The sequence below is a fragment of the Mytilus californianus genome, unplaced genomic scaffold (assembly GCF_021869535.1).
Source record: "Mytilus californianus isolate M0D057914Y unplaced genomic scaffold, xbMytCali1.0.p SCAF_1, whole genome shotgun sequence".
Classification (NCBI taxonomy): Eukaryota; Metazoa; Mollusca; class Bivalvia; order Mytilida; family Mytilidae; genus Mytilus; species Mytilus californianus.
In genome coordinates this window covers 9,507,995-9,530,719 of record NW_026262581.1, presented here as the reverse complement: position 1 = coordinate 9,530,719, position 22,725 = coordinate 9,507,995, and the positions used below count along the sequence as shown (strand labels likewise).

The 22,725-nt window shown below is 31.4% G+C and overlaps 2 protein-coding genes across 4 annotated transcripts in view; one reads left to right on the top strand and one right to left on the bottom strand.

Annotated features, from left to right (window-relative positions):
• LOC127699252 (AP-4 complex subunit epsilon-1-like) overlaps positions 1-22,725 on the bottom strand; it is a 57,207-nt gene that overhangs the window by 5,278 nt on the left and 29,204 nt on the right. For all 3 annotated transcript variants that reach the window (XR_007981145.1, XR_007981147.1, XM_052203009.1), the window contains exons 8-18: positions 14,484-14,557; positions 13,516-13,638; positions 12,430-12,539; positions 10,360-10,499; positions 9,893-10,005; positions 7,572-7,675; positions 5,365-5,586; positions 2,988-3,053; positions 2,045-2,156; positions 1,122-1,227; positions 169-334 (exon numbers count right to left, since the gene is read on the bottom strand). Coding sequence is in view for 1 of the 3 variants with exons in the window: in XM_052203009.1 (XP_052058969.1) it covers positions 169-334; positions 1,122-1,227; positions 2,045-2,156; positions 2,988-3,053; positions 5,365-5,586; positions 7,572-7,675; positions 9,893-10,005; positions 10,360-10,499; positions 12,430-12,539; positions 13,516-13,638; positions 14,484-14,557 (1,336 nt within the window). In the remaining 2 variants the exon portion in view is untranslated. The remainder of the gene's footprint in view (positions 1-168; positions 335-1,121; positions 1,228-2,044; positions 2,157-2,987; positions 3,054-5,364; positions 5,587-7,571; positions 7,676-9,892; positions 10,006-10,359; positions 10,500-12,429; positions 12,540-13,515; positions 13,639-14,483; positions 14,558-22,725) is intronic.
• LOC127699699 (uncharacterized) lies at positions 15,794-17,263 on the top strand. The gene has a single exon (XM_052203060.1). It carries the CDS (start codon positions 16,114-16,116, stop codon positions 17,164-17,166), a length of 1,053 nt encoding a protein of 350 aa, XP_052059020.1. The 5' UTR covers positions 15,794-16,113; the 3' UTR covers positions 17,167-17,263.

Here is a 22,725-nt window from a genome sequence, read left to right as displayed (position 1 = left end):
TTTATTCATAAGTTCATAAGTTCACACAAGTTCAGTTTTCATACACCCTTAGTTCCCCTCATCATTGTTGAGACCAAATGAAAATGTGCTATCATAAAATAATAAAGATTTTCTTCGGGATAAAGCAGTTGTTAGACATTTGATTATGTGTATATGGAAGCTGTTTACCTGTCCTGGCATTATGCCACCAAACAAAGCAGACACCATTTGTTGTCTATTTCTATCTTCTTCTGTTATATGATCGTCTTCATCTTTCTTTGTTTCTTGAGTATCTATAATTCTTCCTTCCTTTCCCCATACCTTCTTCACTGATGGTAATTTGGATACTGAATCACTAAAAAGAAATGAAAACTGTCAATTTAGAATTTTTTGTGAACATGCAACAAGATTAGAATCCAATTTATTTGAACTCATACCTTAAATGTACAATTTATAACAAGGTGCTAAATAGGAAATCATCAACAAGGAAAAGAAAAGTTATCCAACCTGTCATAAATTTTGGACAATGGTATTAAGATTACTATGAGAAATTTTAAATCCAAGTCTGAAGAAGGACAGTAATCATTTTTATGTTAGATTTAGTAAGAGTAAATGAGGAAGAAAAGCCTTGTTTGTTTATAAAGAATGTGTTGCTTAAATATCTGCAGGTATTATTGAAAATATGTATCAAGTGGTACTTTTTTTTTAATTATAAAGTTTATAATCAGCAATAAGAGGGGCACAGTAAGTCTTCATTGGAATACCAATCACTTGACAATATAACTTATCTCCAAAAGCAACTAAACACATATCAAGCAAATAAATAATGGTTTTAATTCATTTCTTTGCAAGTCAAATAAGTGTTTTGGTAATGAGTTCCTTCTCAATTGCAAGAACACTAGCCAACAGAACAGAAGTATTTCTTGTTTGCAGACATAAAGCAAAATTTGAAAAAAAGATCAATGTTTAATTTAGGGAGTAATTTCAAAGTCGGAACCTTCTTGTGTTTAGTTTAGTAGTTGTTAAACACATGTTCTTCAGCAATCTGTTCTTTCATTGAAAATATGTTTTTATCAACTAGAGCATACCATTTTAAATGTAAAAATTCTGTATCAAATTTTAAAAGTATATAATTTACAAACCTTGCAGTGAAAGATGTACCACCAGAGCTTGCTACATCCTCTCCAAGTCTACTCAAAATTTCCATTTTTCCTTGATTTTGAATACCTTTAAATAATTCTGTCACACCTACCATAGAAAATAAGATATATACAATTAAATAAATCTTCTATTTTGTATACAAAAGCACTTTACCAAAAAAAACTACTTAATTATCAATAACATAATATAAATATAAACCATGGCAGTATACTACTTTAGCAATATATCATTTCTAGAAAAAGTATCAGTACACTTGATTGGATCTATAACACAATTAACTACTGGAATACTTTTTGATCCAAAGTTTTGAGTCAATGAAAGGCAACAGTCTAATGTAGGAAAATGTCTGTACAGTTAGGGTAGCTGCTAGCATCACAGAAATGAAATGCAAATACCTGTTGAAAGACGGACAATATGTCTATTTTAAATAACAAACAAAATATGGAAAAAGAAGGGCACACTTTTATTTTTTGAAATATGCCAACTTAATTCAACCTTTGCTTCAAAAATTGTCACAAAAATGAAGGAAATGGCTTATACAGAAAATAAGCTAATTTTTTTCCCCTTTGAAATATGAAAAAATCTATAAATCATACAATTCTATTTTTAGAACCCAATAATCATCAGAAACATATTACAATGCTTTAGTTATAGCTTCTCAAGAAAACTTCATTCTTCATCTAAAAAGGGAAGTAACTTACAAATATAAACAATAAATTATCCTCTGGACAAATTTGTATCATGTCTTTCTTTTTTTTGTCTTGGGCCATCACATTTTTTGTCTTGTTTTGTCTTGGGCCATCACATTTTTTGTCTATTATAATTATGAGAAAGTCATAAAATCAAGGATCCATCAGAACATGTATTCAAATACAATACAGTTTCTACATTAATTTGAAAATACCTTGTTCTTGTTGTGTCTGTTTAGATCTCATATTTTTAGGTCTATAGGGTTGGGCTCCATTCTTTACAGACTTTGACACATAGTTATCCAGAAAAGACAAAGTAAAGTCCATCTAAAACAATTTAAGCCAATTATAGACTGTTGTATTTTTTTAACAAACTGAATATTTGAAACAGGAGCACTACAAAGCAGAGAACCTCCTTGCAATGCCACAAACTGTAATTTTTGGCAGAGTTTTTAAAAATTGTTCAAATTCTAGCATAATCCTGTTCCTGATTCTATTTTCCTCTTTTTTTCTATGAGATTGATTTTTCCCAGATTCAGGTTTTTTTTAAAGACCTTCAGTGGATATTTTTTCCTGAAGTTATCTTAATAACAAAGTCAGTCAAAAATGTTATCACTTTTTTCAGTAATTTTAATCTTTTATAACAGGTGACTTTAACATATGACCTCCAAAATTAAATTATCAAGTTCTTTGCCAAAGTAGATGAGCAGAGTTCTATTAAGGTGTACTAACAATGTTAAATGGTGATTTACTTTCAGACTAGTATTCTACAGTCTAAATTCTTTTATATGTTACTTCAAGTTGACCTTAATCTCTGACCTTAGTACAAGACACTTACAATTCATTTCTTTCATCTTCCTGTTAAGTTATGCACATGAATTTTGCAAGTCATACATTTTAAATTGATTGAATAAAAATACCATTGATTAATATGGTTTTTGAATTTCTGGATTACTACAAGTAATTTAATGCCAACTACAAATGGTTGATAAATGTAGTTATCACAGGGTTATCTACCTTTGATAACTGATATTCAGTATATACAATTAAAATAAAAAAAGGAATAGAAAACATGGTATGAAATAGATTATGTTAGAACAGACCTAATTTGCTAGAAAGTAATTATTTACATTTACAACTGCTCTAAAGAAAACAAACCTTTTCAATCTTTGGTTTTGATATTTCAGGCTTCAACTGACTTATTCTTACTAACTCTTGCAATTTCTGTTCAAAAAATAATTAAGAAATATTAATTAATAAATAATAAAGATAATAATAATCAGGCATATAAAGCCATTGCGTAATATATTCCCCAAAAATATCTTAAAAGATTGCTACAGATGTACTGTAGTAAATGTCCCCACCATTATATTGGAATTTTCTCCCCCACTTATATTTCAAAGGACATAACTCCTGTAAAAATGGTAAAGTCCTGCTGATTCTCAAATTCATCTGATTTATTGCTGAAGTAAACTTTAGAATAAAATTCATTTAACTCCAATAATAAAAGTAGGTGAGTGAGGGCTATCCATGCTGATTTTCAAAATTATTACAATTTCTATGGGATATCAATCCCCCATAAATATTCAAAGCACACTGACTTTCCAACTCCTGACTATTCAACAGGATATTGTTGATGTTAACTTTTGAAATATTTTTTTTTAAATACAATCAGAAATGTAGGTGCCAGAGTGATTACAATGTTGATATTCAATATTATTTACATTTCAAAGGGGCATACAACTCCCACCAAAATATCCATAAGTATTAAGCATTTATTTTTCAATCAACCATTAAATATTATGAGGACAGCCATTTAATGAATTAAGAGTATAGCCTGGCATCCCGGCCCGATCTAGCTGCGCGTCGCAAGGGCCAGGTGGGGAACAAATACCACGTGATCGATTCAGTGCCAATTGACTCTGAATCTAAAGTGAGGTTGAATAAATATTTGCATAAATTTTGATGTTTGATGTAAACCAGCGATTTCAAACCAATGATTAAGAAACATTGCTTCTGATTCAATACATTTTGCTCTCAGATTGACGAGTCCCCATTGTCAGTAATATAATAAAATAAGCATATATCAAACAGTATAAATAAATACTAGTATATGTTATCAAAAGAAACTTTGAAAAATGTTGTACATTTAATATATATTTTATCAGGAAGGATTATATGGGGTAAGAGTCAACGAAACAACTCTTTATTTATAAAAATCAAATTTAATAAATATTGTAATTGTCTAATGTAATTATAATTTAAAATAGATGTACGATGGTGTATCTTCACACATGTACACATCATTTGAAATGTACCCCCCCCCCCCCCCCAAAAAAAAATAACTGCAATTTTTGTTGGCCTTTACTTTTTATGGTTTTTTTCCATATATATTTTGTCCTTTGAGATACATGTATACATGTAAATTAGGTCGTAAAAGTGAAATCCAATTCACACCTTGGTCATGTGAAATCTTAAACTTTTAACTTTCTCACCAGTTGATTACTGATAAGAATTAACCCTTTTCTGCTTACTAATTATCATCATACTAATAATTAGATATGATAACACTACATCAATTCATAAAGAAAAATAAATACAGTCTAATTTTTACTAATTGATGTTAAACAAAAATTGATTGGATACAGATGTAAAACAAACATTGCGCGACAAAATTAGTATTAACCAATCATTGACAGGCAGGACATTGATACACGCCTGGCTATACTGACAGATTAGCCAGGACCCCAGGCTATTAAGAGTATTGCTAATCCTGATTGGTCAATGTGTGCAGCTGGTATTTTTTATTGCTAGACACTTCGTGCACTCTGCATTATACCAAAGGCAAAATAATATATTTTCCTTAACCCTAACAGAACTGTGAAGTCTTTATTGTGCTGTGACACCTGTTTTAAGTGCAGAATTGATAGGCAAGGGAGATAAGTAAAAATTACGTTAAGAAAAGCAAAGGGAACCTATATTTTTTTTACTAAAAAATACTGTCCAAATAGTTTTTCTTTAATTCTATCAACATTTCATTCTAAAAATCAACTTTCTAAAGTCTGTATCTTGAAAAGGCTACTATTGTCACCTACGGCGAAATAAAATGTTTTTTTGCAATCTTTAAATCTCAAATTGTAATGAGAAATATATGTATTGTCAGGGCCCTTACAATGCTGATATTCTATATTTTCACATTTCCAAGTAAATACATTGTAATATAAAAATAAATTTTACAAAAAATAATCAATCTGCCCTAATTTTCATTTTAGATTTCATAATTACCAAATAAACAGGACTCAGTTGTAACCAATTCACTTGGGTTATGTCATAAGTGTATAAAATTCAAGCAGGCAGCTAACTGATCTGCCAAGCAAAGGATAACAAACTTATCAGACTGTAATATCACTTTTACTCTTTAAAACTTTTACTCTTTGAAATTACTTTTAGCTATTTCAAGATGCAACAGACATTAAAATGTAATAATATAATTATATAAAAATACTATATAGGTATAAGTATAGATTTAACATACCTCTACAATTATAACATCATTCACTGTTTTCAATAGTTGTTCTACAGGTTCTGCTATTGTATCAGTCATCAATATGTTTGAAGTAACAAGATTCATCAATGCATTTGTAAGCCACAATTTAGTCATGACAGTAATATGTTGTCTTGACAACTGCTTTGTAAACAAAGCCATAAGTTTATCTTTTGGCATATTTTTGAGTAATTCCGCTTCCTGTCCAATTATCTGTGAAATAAATATTTTTTATACTGTATTTCAAATATGTTTTTCAAATAACAACATAATATTAATTGCTTTTAAACTGCTTTTCATCGACAACTCCTAATACTCAAAGATTCTCATTTTTTTCTAAATTGAAGAAGGCAGGATTTTTATTGGAACCATTAGGATGGGTGATTTCTGTTTGACTAAAATCAAAATATTTCAGGAGGATGAGAACAGGATTTTTATTGTTTGTGGTAAAGATATGAGCTATTTCAAGATGGAAAATATGCATATTTTTAATTTACGGGTGAACAGCAAAATAAGTACAATTTAATAATAAAGGCTATTGAGAATAAATATCGACATGTATTTTTTTAAATGCTATATTTTGTATTTGATAATATTTCCTATTGTCATTTCTGATTTAATTAACAACACAAACATGGAAGTTTAGTTTATAATCTTACAGCTAAACCTTGCTATGGATTTGGTAGTCCAAATAATTATGACGTCTTGAAAGGCTATTTTAATTTTTGCTGTGATGCCTTCCTACGACGTCATAACGCTGAAGCCATTTTTTTTTGGTTGGACTTTCTTCTCAACTTTGATACCCAATTTTCCCATGAAATCTTCACTGACTGCTAGAAATTTTTGCATATATACAAATTCTTACCTTTTCTGCAATTGTTGGTGCAAAAAAGTTTCAATAATTTCCTAAAGTAATGATAAAATAAGTTATAATTCCATCAGAGGTGGACGATAGATAACCTACTGCTTTTTTAAAACAATTACCTGATTTCCCAAGATGCTTCACTTTCGGAGAGTATAAAATAAATTTTCGCACCAAACTCAGTAAAATTTGACAGACCCGAATTTCCAGAATGTTTAATTTATATTATCTGGAAATTTGGGTCTATCAAATTTTACTGAGTGCAGTGAGAAAATTTATTTTTTACACTCCGAAAGTGAAGCATCTTAGGAAATCAGGGAAACCATTTTAAAACAGCAGAAGGTCATCCTCCTATTGAATCATTACTTTTGGTATTGCTGGAAATATTTTACACCAACAGCAACACTAAAGGTAAGAATTTATATGTATGCCTAAATTTCTAGCTGTAAGTGAGATTTCATGTCAAAATTGGTTCTCAAAGTTGAGAACGAAATTCTCTCTCAAAGTCCAACTGAAAAAATGTCTTCAGCGTTATGATTTTGTAGGAAGGCATCACAGCAAAAAAATTAAATAGCCTTTCATGACGTCATAATTATTTGGACTATGGCTTTGGTGGCTGTACTGTTTGCTGAGTAAATAAATGTGGAATGTGTCCATGGGACACAGATGATGCCCCCGCTTGAATATCATATAAAGATATAAAGGGACATAACTGAAGAACAGTCAAAGTGACGCTACCCAATTTTGAACTTGATCTGAGTTTTGTTGTAATAAGCATTTTGAATAAGTTTCATCACATTTGGTTGAGGCAAACTAAAGTTAGAGAACGGAAAGTAAAAATTCAGCCATTTTTATGTTTATAAAGGGGCATAACTCAAGAACGGTAAAAGAGACACCAACCAATTTCAAACTTGATCTGTAATAAGTGGTTATAAGCATTGTGTATAAGTTTCATCATATTTGGTTGAGGCAAACTAAAGTTAGAGAATGGAAACGAAAAATTCAGCAATTTTTATGTTTATAAAGGGGCATAACTCTAGAACGGTAAAAGTGAGGCCCCCCAATTTCGAACTTGATCTGTATTATGTGGTAATAAGCATTGTTTATAAGTTTCATAACATTTGTTTCAGGCAAACTTAACTAAGAGAACGGAAACCAACTTTGGGACGTACATACAGACAGACAAGGGTAAAACTTAATGCCCCCTCTGCTACGGCGGGGGTATAAAAATGTTGACTCCAATCTTGACCATAAAGCTTAAATTGTAACTCAATCAATTACATTTGATATGTAAATAAGAAATTTCAAAGATCAAACAATTATAGGTAAGCATTACCCAGGATGCAAGTTTCACCATATCTTCAAGTAAATCTTCCCTGAACAAACATTCAACAGATTTCTTTACTAAATGTTGACAAAATTCTGTGTTCCTTGTTATTCCTAAAAGCAGATATAACAAATCAGTCTCTCTATACCCTGTCATGTTGATGAAAATTATATCAATATTAATGTTTTTGCTGGACTGCTTTATTAAGAGAGGCATATTTTTGCATTCATAAAAGTATCAGTAAAATAAAACAAGTTAAAAACACTGTTATAGAATTGCTAAATCGCTGGCAGACAGGTGTGGTTTGTACCCATATAACATACAGAGATTGGGTTCATTTAAGAACTGGACATAAATATATCTTTTTTGAAAGTGTTTCTCATGATTAAGTTGTAAGTAACTAAATTATTATTTCATAAATTATGATACATTTGTAAAAACAGCATGAAAACAAGATTGAGTTCCCTCAATTTTCTATATATATTCCATGAAAGCAATTAATCTAAATAATGTCTAACTAAACAAGAAATGATTGTAACAGGATGCTGTTACGAAGTCTCCCAAACGAAGCTCCCATTATTCGTAAGTCCTAGGGTCGCCTGACATTGGGCAACGTCCAGTGAAAATTGGTTTGGTCCAGTAAAGTTATATGCATTAGTGATGCCTGAGGACTAACCTTGTATATCATTCAAATCATCTTGGCATGACAAACCAGAATATATATGGTTTAGGGGTGGGGATCTCGACCATTTACAAGATACTAGAACATTGGGGGTGGGGAGGAACCCCTGGGGACTGACCTTATATGTCATTCAAATGTTCAAGACATGACAAATAGGAATATATATGGTTTAGGGGTGGGGATCTCAACCATTTACAAGATATTAGAACTTTCTCAAATGGCAGGGGGTCGGGATGACCCCTGGGGACTAACCCTGTATATCATTCAAACCATCTTCGCATGACAAACCAGAATATATATGGTTTAGGGGTGGGGATCTTGACCACTTAGAAGATATTAGAACTTTCTTAAATGGCAGGGGGTGGGGGTTACCCCTGGGGACTAACCCTGTATTTCATTTGATGTGCTTTATCATGACAAATAGGAATATATATGGTTTAGGGGTAGGGATCTTGACCATTTACAAGATATAAGAACTTTCTCAAATGGCAGGGGGTCGGGATGACCCCTGGGGACTAACCCTGTATATCATTCAAACCATCTTAGCATAACAAACCTAAATATATATGGTTTAGGGGTGGGGATCTTGACCACTTACAAGGTGTTAGAACTTTCTTAAATGGCAGGGGGTGGGGGTGACCCCTGGGGACTAACCCTGTATTTCATGTAATGGGCTTTATCATTTAGAAAATTTTCAATTAAAAAGATTGTGTCTATCACAAACGGTTTTCAATTTATAATCATTTGAAAATTTAAAAAAATAAAATCCCATAGGGTTCTATAGTAAAACCCTCTTTTCTTTTTGCCCCTCAAAGTACCCCTTTATAAACCCAATTGCACAAACAAAACCCTGATTGCACCACTAGACATGTTAGTCTAACATATTGTGAAACCCTAAGTTAATCTGACAAGCGGTTTTGGAGAACGGGTGCAGACAAGTTCAAATTTAAAAGCGGCGGAAGAAGAAGAAGAAGAAGAAGAAGAAGAAGAAGAAGAAGAATAATAATAATAACTGAGCAAAAACAATAAGTCTTCCCAAACTTCGTTTGGGAGACTTAAATATTTTCATATTGTTACTGACCTTTGTATTCAAAATTGAGTTTTAATTTATACACATTTAATTCTCTTTACTGAAAATTTTAAAAGATTCTATTGTATATTAATATAAATATACAATTCCTTTAAAAACAAATAATGCAAAGTAATGCATTTCACAGAATGAAGTTGTCGGTCCTCACAATATTTTTAAAAGCTATTACACTGCAAAAAATGATGAATTGATGGATGGATGGATGATTGTTTAAAGTCCAGGACAAGAACATGATGATATGATAAGAATATAGACCCTGCTGTATACTAAACCAACACTCTGAGTAGGATTTTTTAACGTGCTAGTTCACAAGGCAACAGGAGGAAGACCTGTCACCCTACCTAGACTGATTATTCTAACTCGAGCTGACCAGTCTTTGCTCTTACCCTTAAATGCTGTGTGCTTAGTAAAGAAGCAGCAAATACCAATTTTAAAGTCTTTGGTTTGATTTGGCAGGCGGTGGAACCCACGACCTCCCACATTTGAGGAAGCCATGCTACCACATGACCACCGAAGGGTTTTAATGAGTTGACATATTTAGAACACATGTATACATACCTTTCCTTAATGTCGCAATTACTTTATTCATTACCATTGACGACGAAGAACTGGGACAGATTTGCAAAACTTTAAACAGAATATCCACAAACCAAACTTCTGGCTTAAAAAATCTATTTGTTGTTAAGGGCTGAAAACATTTGTATAATAAACCCACATAAACTAAATTTACAGAAAAAATTCACTTTCTTAAATCAATGAGTTCTTTTCTCTAAATTTGATTCTGGTTTTGCCTAGCAACATGAAAGATTGGGAGTCTCAATCTTTTGATATAATCATTGTCTTTAATTTGATAATAGAAATGATATAATTGAATTTAAAGAAAAAATAATCTCTCAGCAATGAAAGTGTTTTCTTTAATTTGTTTTGTGAAGCAATATCAAAGAAGGAGTATATTATTAGCATATACTGATTGGAGTACTGGTAATATTGAAAGTAGCAGGTCTTCGATACTTTATAAAGGATACTTCTGAGTAAGTTCTACAATTTTGTGTAATAAATCTTCTTTATGGAATGGATCACTACTGTTGATCATATGTTGTAAGAGTTTATCACATACTGGTTGTACATTAACAGAGTTTGTCATGTTGTATAGTAGGGCCAGTGTCTGAAAATACATACAAGTTCACTTATATAATTATCATTCATAAACTGGTAATTGTTTAATGTTGTATTAGTACATTTTCAGTTCACTGGTTGAATATTTTGTAAATACCTTGCAGTTTGCTCTTACCTATTTAAATGACATTAAAAAGTACAAGTTTAACCTTTCTAAAAAGGTAAGGAGTGCTTCCCAATATCATGAATTACTTCAACATGTAGCAATTTATCAATGTGAATTTGATGCTATATTATATAGCAAGGGGAACCAGTAAAGGCCAAATTATTCATTGATAAGTTATTGGGTCAGATCTTTAATACCCACACTGTATTTTTCCCTTATTTAATATCTTCTATTCGGGACTTGTTTCCAATTCTATGTTTCATTCTAGCTAATAGAATCTTTCACAAATCATGAGGAAACCAGTGAGAACCGATATTTGTTACGTAAAAATTTCAAGATGGTGTGAATATCATATGAAACTAATAGCTTGGCACCAGGAAACAAGCAAAAAGTTCTATTAACTTATATAATAGACTTCTTGTGTTAACACTGTAATTTATAGAATTAAGGATTGTTTATACCTGATCAAGCATCAAACAGGGACAGAGGACTTTTAAAATGAAATACAAACAATTTTAATGTCTAGCAAGTAGTATATTGTTGTTTCTGAAAATTCAGTTGTCATTACATTTTTTCATTAAAATAATCAAAATAAATATTTCTAAATTTGAATAATTATGTTCCTTGTTAACACAAAATCTCCTATATCAGGTATATATCTAAACATTAGAATGAAACCAAAACTTGACAGGATTACTTTATAATATGTGTAGCTATGATTCTTATTCTATCTTTCATCAGAGTTATCTTTAGTTTTCTAATTGCAAATCATAGAAGACTTTGCAATTTCTAAAATATGGGGAAGTTTGTCAACAAAAATTTCCTGTACTTTACATTCCATTGATTGAGATGAAGTGAAAGTAGACAGAATTTCTTCATAGAGGTGAACTTTTGTGCTGTTCAGATATTTTTGTTTTATCTTCTTCTTTAAAAAGGAGGAAAAGGGATATATGCTTTTGTTTCAGAGACAATCTTGAATTCTGTATTTTTTTCAACTAGATTTGAAACAATCATTTTGAAGAAACAGTTCTAAGCATTGGTACTGGTAATTCAATGCCAAGGTGTACATTTTATGAGCAATTGTACTTGGTAAAATCAAATACAAGCTTAAATTTGTTATCAGCTACACTTTCATGGTTTTTCAATCAAGAAGGAGTTTCTTGGCTGCAATTTCATTGAAGGATGACAGCCCTGAGATGAGATGTAGCCAAGAAACATCCTCGTGTTTGAAAGATCACTGATAATCTGTTTATCACTATTTTCTTATGCAAAGTCAATTACCTTAGCTTATAACATGATTGTGTTCTCACTGATGAAAATAAACAATTCCCAGTTGAGTAGCATGATATGGAAAATTACAAAATAAATGAAGAATGAGTCCATGGGACACAGTAGCCCCCGCTTGTAAATATGCGGCAAATTCAGAATTTTTTCAATTTACAAAGGGACATAATTAACATGAGAACGGAGAAAGTGACGCCATCCAAACTTGATCTGTGTTTGGAGGTAATTAGTACTGTGTAAGCGTTTTTTAATATTTGGTTGAGGCAAACTAAAGTTAGAGAACAGAAACAGCAAATTTTGCAATTTTTCCATTTATAAAGGGACATAACTCTAGAACAGTGAAAGTGACGCCACCCAAATTGAACTTGATCTGTGTTTGGTGGTAATGAGCACTGTGTGTAAGTTTCATAACATTTGGTATAGGCCAACTCAAATTTTGGGAAATACAGACATACAGGCAGGCAAGGGTAAAACTTTATAAAAAGATCAAAGTAAAATTTAAGAAAACAGCGAAAATGTAAAAACTTACTTTTCTTTGGACAGTTTCATCTGGATCATCTAAAAGTTCTACAACTATAATTTGATATTGTAATGCAAACTCCTGACTGACTCTGACCAAACCAGTTAAAGCCTTTATTCCTGTGAATTAAATATTAAATGCAAATACCTTTGAAGTTTACTGCATAATGTTTGTCAGCTTCCTTCAAAATTACCAAATAAATGGTATTTGGGCAAATATGCATATTCAGTGACCTATAGTGCTTAAAGGTTGCACTTTGTAAATACAGCTGTTTCACAAACCACGCCTCTTTAGGGGAGATATATAATATTCATAGATATTTTGTTTTGTTTACGTACTGGTTCCCAGATATGATCTCTATGTTTCATTTCTTAGACACATAACTTGGGAATGTTACCAGTAAATATACACATGCATAGCAGTCAAATTGAAATCTGTGGAAGACCTTAAGTCAAGGTAGGGGTAGTACAGAATTTTAGTGTAAGTTTAAACTCTTAGAAGTTCAGGGCATATAAATGTTGAAAATATGCCATACAGCCCTATATTTTGACCTTTGAAAAAGATAGAAGTGCATATGAACTTTCCATTCTAGGATATAATTTTTTTCAAAACTTCATAGTAAAAGTGGTACAGTTTTAGCAGTAAAAGGAGTTCCTATGGGAAATTGCATTGTCGATATTTACAGAAATGCAACCTATATCCACTTTATTTGGACTATGTTGGATAGTTGTCTCATAGACAAGCATACCACATCTCCTTATTTTATATATAAGTATTTCCAACCATAATTTTAAACAAGAATGAATGTGTCCATAGGAATGAACCATGAAATATGGGTAAAAAGTCTCTCAAAACTCTAATTTTGGCATTTATTCAAATAAAAATTCACATCATAATGAACATTTCTACTAAGTTTCAAGTTGATGTGTATGACCACAACTTCAGGGTAAACTATCTTAAACCAAAACTTTATCCTGATATAGGACTTTGATAAATTGTAGTTCACAAACTTTTCCATTAATTTACTGATTGAATATTGTAGTATCAGATCATCATTGAAACATTTGATGATATAATATTTTTAACATCACTTACCAATATATTTTAGAGTTAAATCTTTTGCTCTTAGGAAATTTCCTACAGCCTGAGTGGCTGCCTGAAGTAATTCTTGGTTAGGATATATTGATGTACTTGTCTGTATACACTCATAACATATTGCTGTAAATATATAAAATGCTTATAAATCAAAAGTTTTCTGATTTTTTTAATTCTGCAAAAAAGGATTGGCTTTATACACATTTGTTATTATTGATTTATTCAAAGATGCATTGACAATGCTTAATAGGTACATTCAATATGTTGATACTTTCCCATAATGCAATGGCATTTTTTATTGGGCCATTGCTTTAAGTTTTTAAAGAATTGATGTTTACCCTTTTCAGAAACATCATGCCATTTCAAAAGTAAATTTTGTAAAAAATATAAATTGCACAATTTTAACTTGTTACTGGGTAGTGAAAGTTCAGATAGATCATGTAACCATGGTAACCAAATGGTTTTATTCATTTGCAATCACATGTTGAAATGCCATTTCATTTCTTACATATTTAAAACTCCAAAATCAGCTCTGGGATTGATTTGTATAATAATTAATTGCTTTCTTTATAATAAGTTAAAGTTAAATCAAAATATGATCATGTGCCACTTTCAGTATGTAAACAAAATTGTTTTCGATATAGAACAAATATTTTTTAGCACAGGTTCAAAATTTTGTTATCTTCTAGTACATCTAATATTTTGATCCTAATGAAATACATAATTTAGTATGTTGAAACAGATTTTTCTTTAAATCATTTATCAAGTAGACTATTTAAACTCTGTTACTTCATCATTCTATTCCAATCAATGTATACTCACAACAGCACAGCATAAGATAACAATTGGTGATAAGATTGAGGTGTCCTATGCTCAGAATTAGACTTTTAAAAGAAATGAAAAGAAAAAAGAGAAAAAAAATTAAAAGAAAAAGAGAAAATAATGAAAAAGAAAAAGAAATTACAAACCAAAACACATTTTGTCTTTAATACCAGTTCTCTCAAACACTGCTTGTAGTACTGGGTAAATCATTTCACTTTCTCTGAAATAAAAAAAAAAAACACTCAATTTTCTTTTCATTCAAATTCATAGAAATGTAAACATCATTGGAATTCTGGTTACAAAAATTGTCTTTCTGTTATATTTACTGTTTCAATGCTTGCCTAATTCTCTGCAGGTATACTATGAATTATACAATGACTATAAACTATTCTGTTAAATAATCATAACAAACAAAAAATAACAAGAATATGTGTCCATAAGACCCCCGCTACCAATATCCTATGTCCATGTTCAATAAACTATGAAATCTGATTCCAAATTTTTACTATATAATTTTAAAAGTTCACGTCTCAATGAACATGTACAAAGTTTGAAGTTGATGTGACCAAATCTTCCTCGTAAACTACCTTAACCAAAATCTTTAACCTGAGAATGTTCTAATTTCCTGCTATCACATATGAACATGTGTTCTAAGTTTCAAGGTTATGTGACGTACCACACCCTCATAGTAAACTACCTTACCAAAAACTTTAACCTGATAGGGACTGCAGACAAACGGACAAATGGATTGAAGGACAAGAAAACATAATGCTGATTTATTATCGTAGGTGGGGGTTAAAATAGATATATAATATTTTATGATCTTTTCTTTTACGCACATGAATCTATAAATAAAGCACCTTAAAGGAGTTTTATATAATTAAACACAGGAATATTTGAATACTCCATATTCCTACAAACCAATGATATGAGAGTTGTTTAGGGAAAATACTGATTGATATCCACTAAATATTAACTGAAATGCATCTTATCTTATGCAATTTCAAAGGGACTTTCATAAAAAATAACAGAACCACTACTTTTACTACTATACATGTACTATAACTACTAAAAGCAACCTTGACATTTGGAAGACAAATATAAATTATCCCATTACAGTAACTTTGTTGTTTTATATTTAAATATCAAACACAAGTACAGTACAATATATAGTTAACTCAGGTATCATGATCTGACAAGATGAATGAATAAGACAATAAGGTGCCATTGAGACTTAAATTGTATATTCCAAATACTTCAAATATACAATATAATTTGTCATTTAAAGTATAAATATTTATATACCCTGTGTATTTTTGTATTTTCAACAGAAAGAGACAATTTGTGGATTAGACAATTAGGAAACTATGGCTTGTTAACCATAGTACTGGATTATTGATTAAATCGTACTTCCATATAACAGTAAGAAGTATTTGTCTGGCATCGATTCAATACACATTTATTCTCACAGTGTAAGCTATTTTTAGATCTAGAGTTATATACGATAATGAGATCATTCAAAGACAACATAACACATATCATATCATATATAATGCACCATGGATCACTGCATTATGTATAATGAAGGATATTTAATTTATCCTGCATTAATCATGTCAATTTGATGATATCTAATACAGACTAATTCTTCAATCAAAACACAATATCCTAATTATATAATGCAGAGGATATTTAATTGTTTCAAGGTTCAATTGAGCAGTGATATTTAATCTAACAAAGTAAAACAGACTACTGCAATATAACTTTACAATTAAAATGAAAGAAAGTGTACTTGGATTACCCCCTTTTATGAATGGAACATTTTCGACAGACTATGATTTAGAACTAGTTAGATACCTGTATAGCGTACCTGCTCCAGTGATTATATCAGTTATATTTTGTTTTAACATTGTTTATATTGTGTTATGTAACTATGTGACAGACCATAGAACAGCAACAAGTGTACAGAAAACTGGGATTGTAATATCTAACACGTTACTGGTGCTGTGTCAGTATCCTGTCTTCATTTACTTCTTTGCCAAGGATGATCTGTTAGAACCTGCTACCATTGGTTGGTGTAATACCTACAGAATCATGGGATATGTTCTACCCGCCATATTTCACACGGCCAGTTTATGGCAGATTATATTTTATGGAATACAGCGTTTTCAGTGTTTACTACATCCATTTAAAGCATTAAAATGGTACAAAATCAACCGATTTATCAAATTAACCATTCTTATATTTGTTTGTTCTTTTCTTGTTCATTTTTATAAATTGTTTGACTTTGTCAGCCAAGAAGCAATTCCTTGTGATTTTCAATACAGAGATGAATTCAATAGTATGAAGTATGAAGAATTTTATGTCTGGTTTTATGCTATTGTGGTGCAACTTATTCCCTGTGTGCTTTTGTCCATGATAACTATAATTCTTATTTATGCTAATATGAGGATGTATTTCGAACAAAAAAGAGTCCTTATTAACAATCCAGAAAATTTACAAAGGAACTGGAAATACACATTACAAGAGTGTCAATCTATTGGACTTTTACTTTTAACGTTAAGTGTAGAATGGCCGTTGACTTTTTATATATTCTCTGGTTCTAATGTCGAAGACTCATCACTGATTTCTCCCCCAAATTCTTTTCCTATATGTATACATTTTGCTATGATTGTTAGTTATTCATTATATTTGCCAATGTATTTAATTATGAACCATGATCTGAGGTCAACATTTTGTCTATTAATATCTGATATCAGAGAAACACTGTGTCCAACTAGAAGACAAGATTTGAATGAACTTCAGAATTTGAATCCAAATCAATGTTGACTTTTGTGTAAATTCAATGTTTATTTATGTAATGTGCAATATACATGTGAACTTTGTTTTGTCATATATGTTTAATGACACGTTAAACTACTTCTAATCACTCTTTTTTCTCCTAGGCTTTAATTCAAGTATTGACATCTTACATGTACAATGTATATTATTGCTTACGATAGAAAAATGATCTCACTCTATATGACAGAAAACTGTTTGATGCCTATAGATATATTGAAGCTTATGCAATAACCCTAATCACTTACTTCATAAAGATTTTCTTCAGATATTTCGATCATAAAACTTTATTCAGTACTCATGGTACGCAGAGTACAAAATTTGTGCTTGAAACACCAAATCCAGTATTTTGAGTATGATAATAGTGATAAATGTTTGACCACAAGTCCAGGAATCCCTTCATTCATAACAATTAATTGCAATCTGCATACCATTTTTTTATGTCTAATTTAGTCATTTTCAACAATATTTGCACCATTCTGAGATTGCCTTGGCGTTACTGCCTTTTTTTTTTGATTTATTGAGCCTAAACAAAAACAAGGCCATCAGTTGTCATGATAGGCAAAAACACTAATTTTCATATTTAAATAATTGCCTAAAAAAATATCAAAATTTTCAAACAAAAAGATATATTTTCACCTGTTTATTTGTAAAACATTCCATGGTTTAAAGGCCTTTAAGGTAGTTACAAAGTTGAAGGTAAAACAAGATAAAGTTGTTGTGATATTTATAGATTATCGTTGGTCATCTCGACGAGATTGATTTTCTCAATTGAGCCGGTACGGCGAAAGTGAGAAAAACAATCGAGTTGAGATAACCAATGATAATCTGTTTATCGCCATTTTACCTATGACGACGTTGTCAATTTCATTAACAACGGCACGTGCAGCCTTAGTTTTTGTGATAATTTTTCATATCACTCTACTGTGCTGAGAAAGGAAATTATCAGTCAGTAAGATCAAAGGAAAATTTCGGAAAATAGCGATAACATGTAATTATTGATGACATCTGTGAAAGCAGCAGGCATCTTTCTTGCCAATACAAATGCACGCAGAAAAAAATCAGCCGTTAGTTCTTGAGAAATTACTCAACTGATTGCAAACATAATAAAATGCTCCGCAGGGCGCAGCTTGATACGACCGCAGAGGTCGAACCCTGAACAGTTGGGGCAAGTATGGACACAACATTCAAGCTTGATACAGCTCTGAATTTGGATTGTGATTAAATAATTGACACAGCATAGGTTTCTGACACAGAATGAATGTGGTCTAAGAACTTAAAAATTTTAAATTGGACATTCACCTATTATGGTCCAATATCCAAAATCTAAATACATGGTTAGATTCAGCATATCAAAGAACCCCAAGAATTCAATTTTTGATGAATTCAAACAAAGTTTAATTTTGGACCCTTTTGATCTCAATGTGGACAAAGTTGATAACGGGGCCCAAAAATCAAAAATCTAAATACATGGTTAGATTCAGCATATCAAAGAACCCCATATATTCAATTTTTGTTGAAATCAAACAAAGTTTAATTTTGGACCCCGATTTGGACCAACTTGAAAACTGGGCCCATAATCAAAAATCTAAACACATGCTTAGATTCAGCATATCAAAGAACCCTAAAAATTCAATTTTTGTTAAAATCAAACTAAGTTTAATTTTGGACCCTTTGGACCTTTATGTAGACCAATTTGAAAACGGAACCAAAAATTAAGAATCTAAATACACGGTTAGATTCGGCATATCAAAGAACCCCAATAATTCAATTTTTGATGAAATCAAACAAAGTTAAATTTTGGACCCTTTGGACCTCAATGTGGACCAATTTAAAAACGGGGCCCAAAATCCAAAAACTTAATACACGGTTAGATTCAGCATATGAAAGAACCCCATATATTCAATTTTTGTTGAAATCAAACAAAGTTTAATTTTGGACCCCGATAAGGACCAACTTGAAAACTGGGCGCATAATCAAAAATCTAAATACATGGTTAGATTCATCATATCATAGAACCCCATATATTCAATTTTTGTTGAAATCAAACAAAGTTTAATTTTGGACCCCGATTTGGACCAACTTGAAAACTGGGTCCATAATCAAAAATCTAAAACATGTATAGGTTCAGCATATCAAAGAACCCCACATATTCAATTTTTGTTGAAATCAAACTAAGTTTAATTTTGGACCCTTTGGACCTTTATGTAGACCAATTTGAAAACGGAACCAAAAATTAAGAATCTAAATACATGGTTAGATTCGGCATATCAAAGAACCCCAATAATTCAATTTTTGATTGAAATCAAACAAAGTTAAATTTTGGACCCTTTGGACCTCAATGTGGACCAATTTAAAAACGGGGCCCAAAATCCAAAAACTTAATACATGGTTAGATTCAGCATATTAAAGAACCCCAAGAATTCAAGAATAAAACCCCATTGAAATTGATCAAGAAATAAGCAATTTATACGAAGTATATTCTTTTGCACAATACTGTGCAATTGAATATTTCTTGCTATTGCGCAATACTGTACAATTGACAATTTCTTGCTATTGCACAATATTGTGCTATTGGATATTTCTTGCTATTGCGCAATACTGTGCAATTGAAGATTTCTTGCTATTGCGCAATACTGTGCAATTGAAGATTTCTTGCTATTGTGCAATACTGTGCAATTGAAAATTTCTTGCTATTGCACAATACTTATTGTATAATAATTTACACATCCTGTTTGGTGTGTATCTCCTACCATATCATTATTATTTGCTTTTAAATATAAATCAGAAATAACCAACTTAAAATGGAAAATTTTAATAGAAAAAAAAAAGGAAAAAAAGAAAAAAAAAGAAAAAAAAAAAATCCCCCCCCCCCCCCAAATTTTTTGAACCCCCTTATGATTCATCACCCCCAAACTCAATCCCAGCCTTCCCTTTGTGGTATGGTACCTTGCAGTACAATTTCAGAGAGATCCATACACTTGAACACAAGTTATTGTATGGAAACTAGAAAAATGCTTATTTTTGGCCCCCATTTTATTCCTAAATGTTTCGGGCAATTACCCCCAAACTCAATTCCAGCTTTCCCTTTGTGATATGGAACCTTGTAGTACAATTTAAGAAATATCCAAACACTTACACACAAGTAATTGTAATGAAACTAGAAAAATGCTTGTTTTTTGCCCCTTTTTTGGCCCCTAATTCCTAAAATTTTGAGGCAATTACCCCCAAAATCAATTACAGCCTTCCCTTTGTGATATGGAACCTTGTGGTACAATGTCAGAGAGATCCATACACTTACACACAAGTTATTGTCTGGAAGTTACAAAAATGCTTATTTTTGGCCCCTTTTTGGCCCCTAATTCCTTAACTGTTGGTACCATAACCCCCAAAATCAATCCCAACCTTCCTTTCGTGGTATTAAACCTTATGGTAAAATTTCATGGAGATCCATTCACTTAAACTAAAGTTAAACGTCATACCAATATACGACCAAAAATTTTTTAATTTTTGCAGTCGTATAAAAATGGGGATCCATGTGCTTGGTTTTTCTTTGGTTAAAAGCATAAAACCTCATTTTTAATGCTATATAGATAGAATGTCTGTTTTTTGCCAAAAATAATGTTGCAGTGTATTGCCTATACAATATCGTTGTGTAAATATTCCTGTCATATACCACAATGCTATACAAATCTCTGACATTTATTGGCTACTTTTGATATCTTAAAAGTAAGCATTTGTTTATTTAACTTGAGCTTTGTGTCCATCTGTAGGTTTTATGAGCTTCCATTAACAGCATCTCTGTTTTCTTGTGTTTTCTTGTGTTACTGCTTTCAAATTCACAAAATTGATTTGATGATGTCTGCATGTTTTCCAGAAAATTCTGATGCATATTTGGGAAAACAGCATGTTAAACTTGGATGAGTTATTACCTACCCCTGCTACTGTATTGTATGCCACTGCCTTGACATAAGAGCCTTCTAAGGGGACTTTATTCCCCAAAAATGCAGTCAGACCTCAGAACCCCAACCCTCAACTAAATAGATATAAGAAGATGTGGTATGAGTGCCAATAAAAAAACTCTCCATCCAAGTCACAACTAAAATTTAAAAAAATGCTCATATCATCATCCTCATTCATTAGGGACAGGGGATAGGGTTATTGTTTTTTGTTTTTTTTTTGTTAACATATATGGGGCAATCATATCGCTGAGAAAATGCTAACATGAATTTCATTATGATATTTGCAACCATTAATCCCTACAGATGCAGAAAAACCTTTTTTGGAAGCTCATTTAAATAATTTTGACAGAGGACTGAGGGAGGGTTATACATGATTGCGGGCATCAAATCCTTCTCATAATGCCCAACTAAATCATCAAATCCAAATGATGAAATAGTATGATAAACTATCAGTTGTATCAAATTTGAATGCTGTAGGACAAAAGGTCTTTAGTTTCCTTATACTACAATAAGCAAAAAATGGTCAAAGTCTTATAACTCACACAAATATAGTCAAATCATAATAGTGGAACAGTATGGTCAGCTACACATGATCAAACGATCTTACTATAATCTTTAAGTATGAAAGCTTTCAGACATATATTATAGTCTCATAGTAGAAGCATTCACTAGGTGTCATTTATGCTACATTAGGATTATTAAGACAGAAAATGTCAAAGAACCATAACTCCTGAAAAAAAGCCAAATCAAAATGGCAGTATACTATGACCAACTACACATGAAGACAAACAATTCCCTCTCAAACATTTCCCTCTAAGTTCCAAGAATGAAACCTTTTTGGGCAAGAAGTTTCAGAGCAGAAGTGTTAACATGAAACAATAAACAGTCAAGTTTTGGCAATGGGAGGCTCTAAATTGTAGATCTGACGACCCATAAATATAAGGTCATGGTCAGAAGAAACATGCCAGACTGACATGCACCCCTTACAATCATTCTATACATTGACCAATGAACCATGAAAATGAGGTCAATGTCAGATGATACCTGCGAGGCAGTTATGTACATTTCATGGTGTGTAATTTGGCTTATATTTTTGTTAGTGTTATTTTGTATAAAGAATATGTTTTATTTAAAGAAACAAAATTTTATGTTTGTATTTTGTAAAATTTTTAATTAATTTTGGTTTCAATAATTTTTACCTATGCTGTGGCAAGTACTCAACATGTCACAGTTTCTTCAAAGTAATTTGTCTTCAAATATTAATTGTAACTAAAACACACCCGCGAAATCGCGGGAATTTAAATTTTAGTTGGTTTGCCTAAGATAGAGTTGGTCCGGTAACTGAAAACGCACATTGGAATTTAAATTTGATAAGTTAGTTTGCCTAAGATAGAGTTGGTCCGGTAACTGAAAACGCACATTGGAATTTAAATTTGATAAGTTAGTTTGCCTAAGATAGAGTTGGTCCGGTAACTGAAAACGCACATTTCTATATGCGTAATGGGTGTATAAAAAAGGTCATATATCATTTATAGGATTAAACAATGTATTTTATTCAGTTTGTGAGCGTAGGTCCAATTAAAAAATA

What these genes read in the sequence shown, in the direction of transcription:
- LOC127699699 (XM_052203060.1), top strand. Translation starts at nt 16,114, where the DNA reads ATGAAAGAAAGTGTACTTGGATTACCCCCTTTTATGAATGGAACATTT.